The following is a 15,221-nucleotide window of genomic DNA, read 5'->3' as shown; positions in this document are numbered from 1 at the left end:
GGCACAGAGCTAACATTTGTAGTCAATTGCTCTATGACACCTTCACTTTAAGTTTGAGCATAAATGGGCAGATAGTGCCCAGGCCCAATTATGATTGGTACCAGACGATACCAGTGGCACATATATGTCCTGACACCATGATCTTTATGCTTATACTAGGCTCGTAGTTTTGGGGGTCTTACTCTAAAGTCCATGCTGATACATAAAGCATGCATACTTAAATCCCTGTGCAATAACATGAGTCTCCAGCTGCTGGAGGCAGAGTTGGATCACCCACAAGGCAAAATTATGATTGATCTTTACAGTTTAAGCCTTCAACCAACCAATCTTGTCCTGACATCATCATGCTATCGCAGGAGTCTTCAGAACCCTATGAGAAATATGCTGATGGACAGCCATTAGGAAGCCTTCACATCACCAGGGAGGGCCCTGGCCCCTAGTTGTTTTTTTTAAATCTAATATATAAATGTAGCACTACCCCCTTAGGAGTCTCTGAAGATTTGGGTCCCCTATAGTCCTGCATAGCCAGGCAACACATATTTTCCACAGACTTGCACTATGAAGAAAGTAAACAGTCCTTGAGCTGGATTTTAAGTTTTATTAGGGGTGTTGAACTTGGATGGGGTTGAGGGGTGTATGGGATGACCAAGGGAACTGTAACTGAGGACAACGTCCTTGAAGCTCTGTACAGCAAAAAAGGTTCTTCTTGGAGAGCCTCTTCTGGTGTACCACCCCAGACCCAAGATGAATCCTCTTCTCATCCAGCTGTACTGGGTGAAAACCCTGGGCAAGGGGATCCAAAGCTGACACTTTAAATGTAACAGTCCCAGGTGTAGAGCTAGTCAGGTTTCCCACCAGAATGCCCTCTCCCCTTGTCTGGCCCAGGGGGTATTGGATTACTAACTCAGTCCTTTCCTGTGAGCTGGTTGGGTTGGTGGCTGCCTTCAGGCCTTCTTCTGGGCTGGCTCCTTCCCTGGCTCCATGGGTGGTCCTCCCTCCAGGAAGCGATGAGGCTGAGTGATCCTCCTTTCCAGGTCTCGGCCTGTAGGTAGACTCCTTCCCACTGGGCCCCCTCCCAGGCTCCTACATCTCAGTTTTCCTCACATATTCCACCCAAACTCTCCTGCTGCTGAGCAGGCCCAGTCACACATAAAGGCTGCCTTGGCCCCATGCAAAGCCTCTTGCTTGGGGATTGACCAAAGTCCTTCAAGTGTGCAGGCCAGCTCCTCTTCTCCCCTGTTCACTGCTTCTAGACTTTTGTCCAAGATTCTAGAGCAGGGGGAGGTGTCAGGGAACTGATCTGCAGAGCCTCTCAGCCCTGACCTAAAGGTGACCCAGCTGACTATTGCCAAGGCTGTTACGCAGCCTTCCTAACAAAAAAAAACTAGCTAGCTCCCCTTGGCTATCTAGAGGGATGCTACATAAACTAGCAGGGGAGGTTTTTTAATTTGCTGTAATCCTTCATGGAATTCTACCACTAACCCTACCTGTAATCCTAACAGTCCTGTAAAACTACCACTAACCCTCCCTGTAATCCTAACTCTCCTATAAAATCACCACTAACCCTCCCTGTAATCCTACCACTAACACTCCTTGTAATCCTATAACTAACCCTTCCTGTAAACCTAATATTAACCCTCCATGTAAACCTAACACTACCCCTCCCTGTAATCCCAACACTACCCCTCCCTTTAATCCTAACACTAACCCTCCCTGTAATCCCAACACAACCCCTCCCTTTAATCCCAACACTATGCCTCCCTGCAATCCTAACACTAACCCTCTCTGTAACCTGCACACTAACCCTCAATGTAGCCATACCTGTAATATGCTAATCCTTTTTTACAACCCTTATACTATCCCTCATCGTAACCCTCACCCAAAGGGGGACATTTACTAAAAATGAAATGTGCAGAATCTGCATAGAATCTCTGCTTAGAAACCAATCAGCTTCCAGGTTTTATTTCCAAAACTTAATTGAACAAGCTGAAGTTAGAAGCTGATTGACTACCATGCACAGCTACACCAGATTCTGAGTGCTCCAGTTTTAATAAATCTCCCCCAAACTCTTCCTAATACTTCTAGAAATCTGTATTATATCTGACATATACATTTTGTATGTTAAGCAGTACGGTGAGTATTTTTGATTTTCATCCTATTAAAGAAGCCTGACTGTATTTACATAATCATGAATATAAGCATTTTATCCATCTCAGATTTACTATGCGAGCACAGTCTCAGGACCTAGTGACATCAGCACTGCAGGAGGATACTTCCATATGGCCAATGTTTTTTTCCGGCAGAATAAAATGGACATCGCTGATTCTCTGTATTCTGAGGTAGGTCAGCTTTGCATGTCAGAAACTCCTACATATTTAAAATCTATTTCATTTGTATGGTTCATTTGTGTGGTTCATGATAGTTGAAATTAATGTTGAAAACTGAATGATGTTGCAGTGTTATTCCTATAAATCTATGTGTGTCCAGGGCCAATGATATGTCCCTACCTGCATGTAACTGCTCAATGTTTGAATACACATATTGGTGTATTTATTTCATATGCTGCCCTAGGCAACACTAAAATTAGGAGCACCACCAACCCACCAGCAGCCCCCTCCTCTGCCACTACCACAGCTCATCACCATAATACCATCCCCATACCCCCACACGCCGCTTCCACCACCACAGTTCATTACCGCAATCCCTCAAAAAAATCAAATATAATATTAGCATCTGGTTTGGAAGGAAATTACTTTTATACCACTTTAATTATTAATATTGAAGTTGGAGGTCTGCTCTAAGCTGTTGAATGTACTGTATATACTGTATATTAATCATCATCATCATCATGACCCTGGATTGTTTTTATTCCAGGTGACGGATATATGGCACACTCACCTGTACAGATTGGTTGACGTTCAGATAAGGTCTTCAATGAGAAGTGGTTCTGTTTGGTTTGATAACAGCGATCAAGAAGGCATTGGTAATAATCCTTGCCATAGGAGTCAAAAATGTGTACATAGCTTTCCAAAACAATCTGTATGTATGTGATGACAATAAGTATTAGTTTGTGGTAAGATTTTGCTGCAGAATTTTTCTATCATGGGGAGTGAAAGGTGCTAATATACTTCCCCAAGCACTCAGGAGTGCAATTAAAGCCCATCTCTGGGGAAAGCTCCTTCTCCTATTCCACCCATGCAGCAGATATTATAGCAATAAATGCCTAGTAGACTTTTATGTACTCAACCCTGCCATCCGTGTCCCAGGCTGACACCGATTCCATGAGTAGTGACTGGTAGATCCAGCTCTGCTGTCAACCAGTTGCCTGTTAGTGATGTCCTCTCACCACTGCACTCTTCTGGATCCTGAAAGACCCTGGTGAAAGGAAAAGAAAAAGGAAGCATCCATGTCACCCAGACACTCAAAGAAAAACCCTGCTCTGAGGGAAAAAGATGGAAGACTCAGGACCCAACATATCAAGTGACCATGAATTTCTGGCATTTTGAATAGGAATTTAATATATAAAAAAAAAGAACCTAGCAATTAGTTAGAGGTGGGGGCTATGCCCAGCGTTCAGCCTTAAAGGAAACCTGTTCATGAAAGGAATATGAAGGCTGATAATATTGACCTGTTCCTAAAAATGCTAGGCACTTGTGTGGTTGTGGCTCTAATGCCTTTTGAGATACAAATTATGAAAGTTAATTTGAAGCCAGAGCTCCAGATCTACTTTTTCCAAGCTGGTGACCAAAAGGTACTGAAGGTAAAGTTGGTAGAGAAAGGACTGAAGCTACTGCCTCAGAATTACACCTGGGAACTAGTATGGGGGGCTTAGGGGTAACAAACGTAGGTTGTACAGTTAGTAAGTACAAGATTCCTTCCTGAAGGAATTTCCAAGCTTGGTTCCCAAGCTTAGTAACCCAAACCAGGGTAAAGCTGGTCATGAACTTCATGGAACAGCCAGAGACGAATTGTCTTGTCTCTTGGTCTTATTTATGCTCTGAACTGGAATGCTCTGATCAAACAATAGTTCCTGTTTTGGCAATGGAGGAGGAGAGACCAGTAAAGAGTTTCCTAACCATCACATGTGGAGGACACATAGCTACTAAATTATTGCATAAAACCGTTGTCTAATGTCAATGGACACCCTTAGAAAAAGAACAAACTTGGTGCGTCCTGTAAAGTATCCAAAGCCAAAACTTTTTTCATAAGGAAGGGTTAAAAGTTTTTATTGCTATCTGTGTCCCTGTTGGGAAGGTTCACCCTCTCTACTGACAGTGGTCCTTGGAAATCTAAAACTTTACAGTTTTTACTGTTTAATGTTCTAATGGAGACTCCTGTTCCAGTGACAGCTAAGAGAGACTTTCACCTCATTTGAACTTCTTGGTGTGTATCCGGACCAATGAAGGCATCTCCCTACTGGGACGCAGACAGAAATATGAACCAAAGAGAATTAAAAGAGAAGAAGCTATACAACAAATATTTTTGTTTCTTTAAGGCATATCCAAAAAAAAAACAAGCTAACTTGTTTTAGGACTCTAAAGGACCCTCTTCATCATGGCTTAATATGTTGGTGAAAATTGGACTGGAGAGATTCCAGACTGGAAAAGATTAAAAGGTATAAAAATTGAGTATGAGTATTTGTTAGAAAGCAAGCTTTGACAGCTCATTTACACCTGAAGCCTGCCTTCTCACAGAGACTCATATTTTACTTTTTTACCTTTTAACATTTTCCACTTTGACATTGCTCCAGTCCAGTTTTTACCAGTATATTGAACTCTGATGAGAGGGTCCTATAGAACCCCAAAATGCACTGGTTTGGTTTTTATACTATGATGCAATATTAACATTCAGACTACACCCATTTGTATGGTTCTTTGGTTCTTCCTCTCTAATATCTGTCATGGATTATGTCTAAAGCATTTTCCTTTGCCCTTTTTGTGCATGTGCAGCCTAACCAGTACCTCCAGCCAATTACAGCTTTACAGCAGTTTACTATAAATCTGTACTTAATCTACTGTATCCAACACTAGAAACAAAATTGGGCTTTAGATATACTTTCATTTAAGAGAAATAGTTCTCCTTAAAGCAAAACTGCAGCCAAAATGTTTTTTCTTTGCTTTAGATAGACTTTGTCAGATTATTAGCAGCAGCTATTTGAAGTTATTAGAATACATCTATGTCACTGATCAGTTTATTCTGATTTGTTGCAATGTCCTTGCCATAGATGAAAACCAAGAGGCAGAAGCTCTTCAGATACTCAGTGCTATCTATGACATCAGAGAACAGGCTGCAAAGAAAGAGCCAGCCAAGATAGCCAAGGTTCTACATGCCCTGGCTATGTTGCACTATCTCAGAGTGGATTTTAAGGTGGTAAGTCTTCCCCCTAAAGATTTGTTATTTAAACTATTGGCCTATAGATTGTCTTTCCAAATAAAATATTCCTAAATTTGTATACAGTATATCTATGTTCTCTATGTAAACCCAATCGCTAAAATCTCATATAAGCTTTAGCATGTTAAAGTCATGTTAAATATAATTTTCAGTATTTGTGTTTGCATCTTTCAGTAATAACGTAAAGCCCCCCTCCAGGATATAACTCATTTTTTTACCAACCTATGCCAACAGTCTCTTTTCCCTTATCTGGTGAAGCCTGCAAGGCTTACCTAAGTTCTCCATCCAAGTCCCTTATGGCCACCAGTTCCAGCACACTGGAATTCTAAGCTGGCAGTTCAATGGTTCTCTGAGATCAAGAGTCCCCTACCATCCCCCTGTGATGATGGCAATCCTCTTCTTTCATCTAAGAGGACCCCACAAGCAGCCATCCAATAGGAAGTATCCACTTCACAAAGGCAGTGATGTGGACATCTAAAGAAGAACCCCAAGCAAGAAGTAAACAGAAGAGAAGAAGACCTGGTGCTATGGCATCATGTGACCTCAGGTTAGGGTAAGTAAAAATAGCCATTTTTTTAATCATGGAGTGGGGCTTGAAAATTAAACTGGTGATCCCACTATGAAATACCTTCTTCAGGCACTTCCTGTTTTATGGTGAGAATGCTCTTTGTCTCCCAAATGTGCTTCTGTGTTGTCACACAGGCTTCTAATGGGGACTACAAGCAGTCATTCCAACACATTATAAAGACATGGCCCACTGTTCTCATCATCAGGATATTCTCCCTTAGAAATGCCATGCAGCCACTGCTGGAGAGCTCTTAGATGGAAATCGGCTGCATAGAGACTGCAGGAGATCACCAGAACTGAGATACAACAAAGGATGTAAAAGAAGTTGTAAACAAGTAGTTTATTTAAAATGACAGTTATTTATGATGCAGAGTGCTTTAGCACACCAACTGGCATTCATTTAGGATTTATATCTACTGGGTTAGAAGTAGGGTTGCCACCTCTCAGTCCACGAAAAACCTAATGGGAATGAGGATGTGAACTAAGGACTTCTTCTGTGTCTGGCAGTAACTCTTCTTGCTGAGTCACCTGAGATGTTGGATGGTACCCTGTCTGAACCCTTAGGACACCCTTGCTTTGTGTCTTGTTTTTCTTCAACCTTGAACCTTTTGCTCTACCCATGCCTATTAAAGCCATGCCTTTGCACTTCCTGCTTTCTAGATTGTTGTGCTCTCTCTAGCCATTATCTTGCCACTTGTTGCCAACCTTTGGCTTGCTCCTTGACTACACTTCTGTTTGATCCCAACCTGCTATCTGCTACTGGACCACGGCTTGCTCACCTCATGGTAGGATGATCCTGAGAACCGCAAACAGGTACTAACATGCAGCAAAACCCATCTCCATCATCAGGAGCTCTGGTGAATACCAGTTAGTGCTTAGACCTTGTGTGAGCCTGCTTCATCCAGCAGGGTGAATTGCTTGTATATCTATCCTGCTGGTCGGTGGGAGTATCTCTACTGCTATAGCTTCTGGTCTTTGAGCCTGACCCATGACCATGACAGTGGATAAGTAAAAGTGGGTGTAGTATATCTAAAGTGGACATGGCTCAAAAGGTGTGGTTAAACCAGTGCAGCTTTGTTTTAATGAGCACAATACCACTGTAAAACAAAACCAGGTTTTCATTAAAGTGGTTCTAAAGGCTAAAAGTATTTTACTTTCATGCATTTTATGCATGAAGGTGTGACGATCGCGGCGTCAGACCCCCAGCCTTTCTCACCAACTCATGACTGAAAGACTAGCTAATCTAAAACCGCGCTGTCATGTGCGTAACAATGCCACGCTCAGCTGCACCCTGCGCAAAGATTTTCCAGCTAATGGACCACAATCTATGTACCTGCAGCCTGAGAGCAATTGTTACTGGGTCAGGTTAATTACACAATTAACCCTTCACACTGCCACCACCGCCTTTTTGTAGAGAAAAGGAGGAAACTCACCAATATTAGCAATAACACTATGATGTTTGAATAATCGTCTGTATATCACTGTCACTGCAGGCAGAGGTATATAGAGGTTTAAAAACACACAGTAGCGCTCTTCAGAGAAAGGGATTCTTAGTTTGCATTAAAGAGCTTTAGAAACAGTTCAACACTTTTCAGAAAATAAGATTTATTACTAAAAAGGTCAAAATGGTGCAATAAACATATTTACAGAAAAAGATGTAGCCAATATATATATTTAAATACAGAGAGCAATAACAGAGCAAAGGGATAACATAAAGAAGTTTAGAGAGGTAGAGTACTTGCCAAAAGTCCTGGGTTAAGCAGATCAAGTTTCAGAGCAAAAGGGTACCGTCACCCAAGTTGGTTCCGATGTTAAAAGGGAGAATTCTTCAACTCCCTTCTCCCAACCTGACAGCCTTTTTCTAGGAACTCAACAGGGTGTCTCCTTCCAGCAGAGAACCAATCGCCTAATTTGGGGAGGGGTGTTTTAGGCGTTTGATGTCCAGTGAAGGACTGGTTTATGGCTTTATGATTATCTCAGATTGAGAAGCTAACAGACACCCAGGCACCAGCTAATTTGGGATTTATAACCATGAAGCTGTCCCGCTGTGCCTGATTGCCTGTGCACTTCTGAACCCAGCACACAGGGATCACATGTCACTAAACAGAGAGGGAGAGGGGAAGCTGATTTGGAGTAGAAATGATACAAGATGGAGGGCCTTTGGCAAAATGGAGGTGGTTCGCATCCATCTCTGTATGTACAATTGCTACAGAAGGTAAAACACCTTCAGTGTGCAGATCCCCCCTCAGCCACTCCTAATACTTACTGGAGCCCCATCTCGATCCAACGATGTGCAAGAGAGCAGCAGCTTTCATGTTTCTCTCCCTCCTCATTGGCTTAGACACAGCAGTAGGAGCTTTTGACTGTCAATCACAGCCAGTGAGAACGGCGTGGGGACACCCAGAAGAGGCTTAGGAGCAAGCACACATGAGTGCCCCCAGAGCAAGCAACTTGCTCTGGGGCACTCAGCAGGAGGAGGAGCCAAGAGCACCGGCATAGGACCCGGGAAAAGGAGGATCGGGCTGCTCTGTGCAAACCATTGAACAGAGCAGGTGAGTATGACATGTTATATTTTTTTAAAAACATCAGAACCTTTATTTTCACTTTAACAATATGATTCACAATTTATTTTCTTCAGTCTGGAAACTAAAGTAGTTCATAACTCATCAGTTTTCTTTTGCAAATGCAATAACTGTGAAATTTGTCCTGCTTTGAAAAAAAATCATGTTTCTGGTAAAGGTTTTTTACAATTAACAAGGCTTTTTTTCAAATATGAATTTTTAAATGTGATACTACAAAAACTAGCAAAGCAAATGAAACAAAATTAGAAGAATTAATAAGGAACAACTTGTTTAAAAACAAATATTGTTTTTTTTATGTTTGTAGTTGATAGGACCTAACATGTACAGATTAAAGAACTTGGTTCTGCACCTAAATACTAAGAAAAATACAATGTAACATTTTACAATATAGATACAGTATATTTATGAATAAAGTTTGCAAACAATGTTTGCAGGTTTAAAGTGTTACTAAACCCACAACCGTAAAATCAGTCTGTATATGCAGTAAAGCATGCTTGTTATACTCACTGTGACTCCTAAGGGGTTAATCCTCCACGTTGTATAAAAAGGCTGTTTGATCCTGTCTTCTCTGATCCTCTGCTTCTTCTACTGTCCCCCATCCATCTGCTGATAGAACAGAGCCCAATGAGACACTCTGCACATGCTCAGTTTGGTGTGGATTGCTAGACATATTTTTTTTTTTTTTGGAGTGTGCATGTGATCGGCACAGAGCCAGTCAGCACTGTCCAGAAAGAGGGTCAGGGGTCATGCAGCCTCGTAGGACAGTCAGAGGAGAATGAAAACTCCTCCTACAAGCTTTAACCAGTGCTTGGCTGGACACAGATAGAAGTCACAAGACTGCTATATACTGCTGATGAGAAAAGGCATTTAGCAGTTTATATTTACTAAAATAATTGAATTTCTGTGTTCAGTGTACTATGGGAGATCAGATATAGTGAATGCAGGGTCCTAGGTTTAGTAACACTTTAATTTACACAGGATACACAGAACTGGGACACCTCTTAAACTGAAAGCAATTACATTGATGCATGGGGAAGGCAGACAAATTTGCTGTATAGCAAGCCCAAACCTGAGACTCTGCAAAGCAGTTTTAGAACTGGACACCTGATTGCTTGGTTCAGAAGACAACCCTAGATAGAAGCCACTTGCTTACTCCAGGATAGTTTAAAGTAGAACTATAGGCAAAATGTTTTTTTCCATTTTGGAAGGGAGGGTTATAATCCTTATTTTTTTTGCCGTGTCCTATTGGGAGGATTTCCCATCACTTCCTGTCCCATGGCCAAAACAGGAAGTGATAAGAAATCCATACAAATTAACGGAATCCATTGGAGACCCCCATGTTACCAGTGGAAGATTCCCCCTCTATTACTTTTCTGGGCACAACCCAAAATTTGATATTTTCCTTTACTTTCACTTTCAATGAGAATGGTAAACAGGACAAATAGAAAGGGTGAATCTCCCTAATGGGGGTACAGCTAGCAATAAAAAAAGACAGGTGTTCTAATTCCTCTCCACTCTATCGATAACTAAAAAATGTCTTTAGTTATTCTTTAACCTGAATCTGACTAGTTTTAATGAAAATATTAGGACTTTATTTGGGAAGAGCCAGCTTGGTTAGATGAGGGCTACCATACTGGAGATGAAGCAGTTAAAGAAATAAAAATGTGATTTAGCTTGAACTAACATATATATGACTTTGTTTTTTGTCACATTTTAGGCACTTGAGTTGGGCCAAAAACTCCTTCAACTTACAGAGCAGCTGCCAAAGGATGATAAACCTGACAGCATACAACTCTTTATAGAGAGCATTAAAAGAAAAATGTCTGAAAGATAGGTCCTTTTCCATGATACTCATATCCAAATTGCTAAACCTTTTTAAATTGCAACAGACTCAAGATGGGAATTGTCATTGTTAATGTGCAACCTGAAATTTTGAGTATTACCCTCCATTTTGAGGGTCCCAACATCTGTATATGTATTTCTAAAGTCACAATTTTATATTTTCATTTTGGAAGGGTTAAAACCTGTGTCAGATTTTTTTTTGCTATTTATTTCCATTGGGGAGATACACAGGATAAACAGGAAGTAGGAGGAAATCTCTCCAAAGTGAAGGAAATCCTTGAATAGACAGTTGTCACTGGAACAGGTGTTCATAACAGTGCGGCCATTTGTTATGTGATGTGAGGCCCTCAGACCTCAGCAATTTGTAGTGAGAACATTGATTAGGGTAACAGCATTGATCTCATTGATGGAACATGTTCCCAGTTTCATACTGTTTTCTGAAGCACATCTCCAACCAAAAATGTAGCATATCCACACTCTCTGACCCTTGTTTCCTCTATTAGGTCTGCAGTTTCTGACAGTGCCTTGACGGATTACGTATATTGAATATTATGTGTGGTGAAATTTAATCTTACTGGTTGTACCATATGGGGACCTTTTTGGAAAGAGGTTGCCCTTTTTCATCTCCTTTTTCAGTTTCATTCCTTGCATCCAACTCATAAATAAAGCAATTTTTACTGCTTTCCATTACTATATTTCAAAGCCATAATTTACAAAGGATACTAGAGAAAGAAAACTCATAGTGTGTAGCAGTGCAACTAGTGAATGAGTTGCAGTTGCATTTTCACTGTCGCTGACTATATGGCTGCTTTCAAACTACAACTCCCAGCATGGGTTGTATCTGCTCCATGTTGAGGGATGGGCAAGCAATGGTAAACCAGCTGGGGACTGGCCTTAGCGCAAGCTTCCAATGATATAGGAGATGAGTCACCCTCAAGTAGACAGCTAGGGACCAGGGCTGGTGAGTGTTTGTCATGTAGGCAACTAAAGGGGTTGTGTTAGGGAGTAGACTTATGATACACTGGTAAATGAAAACCAAATCATTTTCACTAAAAGAACGTAGTTTAAAATAAACTTTATTGACAATTTGTCAATGAACACAACTCCCAGGCAGTAATCCAATTCCATGTAAGCTGGGTCTTACATATCAACATATTCTTACTAAGAACTGGATTTACGTTTCCATACCCACCAATCAGCATCAGACCTGCTCTAAAAGTCTGAATCTGATTGGTGGGTATGGGAAAATAATTTCTTTTGTGTTTAGGAACACAATGATACATAATGTTCAATATATTTTTAATCAGCCTAGTTTCATTTTTAATTCAGTTGTTGCTTTTGTATCTAAATTAGCAGTTAAAAATAAAAAAAAAACAACATTGTATCTTGGACCAGCAAGTTTATTAAGAAATTATTTTTTTCCATTGTATTTAGCGCAAAACAGTCATTTTGGTGTTCCATTGCCATTGTGAATTTAAAGAATTATATAAAACAGAAATAGAGATTGGGAGTCCACTATGTGACCCCCCTCCCTGCAAACCAAAAAAAAAAAAAACATTAAAAATATGATACATTAACTGGCTTTTAATAAATAAATTTTACTTAACATTGCTTTTTTTTCATCTTTTTACATTTATTTACATGTGTGAACATCTTTATTGACACACTAATAAGCATTGTGAGATACAAGCAATTAGCACACTTACATTTTACATTATAGCTTACCTACAGTTGGATATTTCTATACCTAAATCTATTTGTACACGTTGGTTTGCTCATGCCTTGTGATACATACAGTGCACTCACAATGCTCGAATGTAAGGGTACATTTCTGGTGAAGTAAGGCTTGAAGTAGTGATTTGTTTTATTCTTAAGATTATTTTCACTTGTGCATAACAATTTCACAGTGTCTGCAATCCAAAACTCTGTTGTTTTTTTAAACAAGACAGGTTTTAGTCACACACAATTTGTGGCAACGCAGCCGGGAGAAGGTAAGGACTGTACGTAAACAGTCAGCCATTTTGATCATCTCAGGCTTCCTCGTTGTTGGCTGTACTAGGCCGTACTACTGTGGTTTATTGTGTAGACACTTAATAAGTAGTGAAATAACCTTTTTTATTCTAAACTAGGTAAAACATGCTTCAGTTTCATGCTAAATCCAGCACAAAGCAGTACAGCCATCTAAAGTTATTCAGTAAACACCTTTGTGGTTTGTTTGTGCAGGGATTAGGCCTTAGGGCCTATGGCACCCTGTGTGATGTTTTAGATTAGTCCTGTCCCAGTGATAACAAAAAACCTTGTTCACTTTCCTTGTAATTGGTTTGCATTTTTGATTTGTGAAGACTACCTCAGCACCATAGAAGCTTGTTAAGCAGTGGGGCAGCCAAGCAAACATCTCTGTATATTAGGGTGGCTAGACATCCCTGGTTTCCAGGGGCAGTCCCTGATTTTAGGGGGCTGTCTGTGGGAAACAAAATGTCCTTCGTTGAACAAATATGTCCCTGATTTCTTTATTATTACAGGTGCTTATATAGCGCCATCGATTTCTTCAGCACATTACATATATATATATTGTACATTCACATCAGTCCCTAACCCCTAAGGGGTGTTCAATCTCAGGTCCCTAACTTACATTCATACATACACATACTAGGGCCAATTTAGACAGGAGCCAATTAACCTACCAGCATGTCTTTGGAGTGTGGGAGGAAACTGGAGTACCCAGAGGAAACCCACACAGGCAGAACATGCAAACTCCAGGCAGGTGGTGCCATGGTTGGGATTCGAACCAACGACCCTAGTGCTAACTATTTAGCCACAGTGCTGCCCAGTTTTAATATTGGCACCCCTGGCCCAGGTGGCTGCAGGGTAATTCATCTTAGCAACATTTCTGTGATTGGCCTGGAACAGGACGGGTTATTGATGATTTCACATGCGATATTATGTGGTCTTCCAAGTCCCCCCCCCCCCCCTTAGCTTGTGCAGACTTTGTTGCGGGAGGTAAGGATGTAGAATATTTGTAGACATGCCCTTGCTTGCGATAGTGACCTGCAGTGCACAACTGGGCCTGCACTCTTGCCCCAGAGCAAAGTAGGCTCAGGTGTTATTAGGCCATACCCCATTTAAGCTCCTCCCACTGTTATCACAATTTGGCCACACCCAACATTTGGGGTGCCGTTATCCCCACTCTCTGCTCTGCTCCTGTGCCACAATAAAAATGGGCATGGTCAGTAGTGTGTCCCCAGACTTAGTTTTGAAAATCTGGTCACGTTACTCTATAATAGTTTACTCTGTCATGTAGGGCGATTCAATCAAGTGCCCCTTGACAGTACACATTGCGCCAATTGAATAGAGCTTCACTTTTCAGATATTTAAGTTTTGACATTACTGTCTGGCTGTCTGGCTTCAGCAAGGTTCCAGGATGCTGAGGTGGCTTTTGAAAATCAGAATTTGGAGCTGTGGGGGTGAGGAAGCAGCTGTTGTTTATTACAAACATCGGAGGACATAGTAGTAGTACGTAGTGCCTAATGTATACATTATAATGAGGTGAAAGTACTCATGGGGGTGTCCCTCACATGTTGGTGGCCCTGTGCAGCTGTACAGTTTGCATGTAGCTAAGGCCAACTATGTTGGTTTGTGTGCAGAATCATTCCCTGTGCATACAGTATCTCCAACAATTTAATACTTAAAATACAATTTAGCCTCTTCCCATTGGCCAAATTCATATATGCAGCAGCATGGCAGGTTGCCTTAATGCCTGGCTGCCACATTTATGTGTCCATAGAGCGCTGCTGTTGTGTGCTGATTGTACACTCACTATGCGCTCCCAGTACACTGACTAAGCTGTCACTAACAGATCCCAGTCACTGTTTACAAACAATAGCCAGTAGGATAGGCTTTTGATCATGAGACAGCCAATCGCAGTGGTCACACAATCAGCAGTTTGCCTCCACCTCCTGGCATTAAAATCCACTTAAAGGGCCACCATGAGATATTAGTAAGGAGTTAAGGCTTGTCCCATTCAGTACAGGTGCTACCTAATACCTATATTTGGGCAAGGTATGACCAAGTTGAGTGAACATTGTCTCCACCCGTAAAACTAGCCACACATGTTACAATCTGAGTGTACAAATTCTCAACAATCTGCCAAAGCATTATGTAGAAACTCTTCACAAACAATACATTCAGTTTGTATCCATTTGGTTAGGCTCTCATTCTTACATAGTTTGTGTATGAGGGTCTCTACATAGTTGAGTAAGAGGATTATGTACTCTACTATTACATAATTGCATATGAAGACTAAAAAGATTGTACAATGTGAATGCTAGGCATATGGCCAGCCTAAAGTACAACTGTACCTTTATACAGTACTCTCAAGTCCCCCTTGAGTGCATCCCACTAGGCAAAATACTTACCTTCAACCCCCGATCTAGTGATCTTTCAGATGTAAAACTCTTCTCTTGAAAATAGCTGCTACATACTGCACATGTGCATCTCAGACCATTGTATACCTGTTGGAAAGCCGTACTCATGGCAGTCTTAATCAGTCCATTGGAGTATGGCTTTCCTATAGGAACAAATGGGGCCAACATGTGCATGCACAGTGCAAAGTGGTCTCTTTTAGTAGAAATGTTGTACAGCTCCGAGCAAGACTCAGTGCAAGGTATGTAGAGTTTGTGACCTAGTGGGCAGCACTCAGGGGTAGGGGGAACCTATTACAGAACAACTGTGCATTTAGGTAAAATTGTACATTATGTATGCTGAGTACAATAACTGAGTATAAAAAGGGTTATCTGCATCATTAAAAACAAATAAACATTAGAGCTGTTGCAATCTAAT

General features: G+C 41.1%; 1 protein-coding gene across 1 annotated transcript in view; it reads left to right on the top strand.

Annotated features, from left to right (window-relative positions):
- ZMYND12 (zinc finger MYND-type containing 12) overlaps nt 1-11,988 on the top strand; it is a 31,014-nt gene extending 19,026 nt beyond the window's left edge. Inside the window, exons 5-8 of the mRNA XM_089688885.1 lie at nt 2,217-2,339; nt 2,875-2,983; nt 5,225-5,370; nt 10,258-11,988. Coding sequence (XP_089545011.1) covers nt 2,217-2,339; nt 2,875-2,983; nt 5,225-5,370; nt 10,258-10,374 — 495 coding nt within the window. The 3' untranslated portion in view covers nt 10,375-11,988. The remainder of the gene's footprint in view (nt 1-2,216; nt 2,340-2,874; nt 2,984-5,224; nt 5,371-10,257) is intronic.
- Nucleotides 11,989-15,221: the final 3,233 nt, after the last annotated feature.

The sequence above is a fragment of the Staurois parvus genome, unplaced genomic scaffold (assembly GCF_062004578.1).
Source record: "Staurois parvus isolate SC_StPar_1 unplaced genomic scaffold, SC_StPar_1.0 ptg000458l, whole genome shotgun sequence".
Lineage (NCBI taxonomy): Eukaryota > Metazoa > Chordata > Amphibia > Anura > Ranidae > Staurois > Staurois parvus.
Note: the sequence above shows the minus strand (reverse complement) of the source record. Positions and strands in the feature narration are given on the sequence as shown.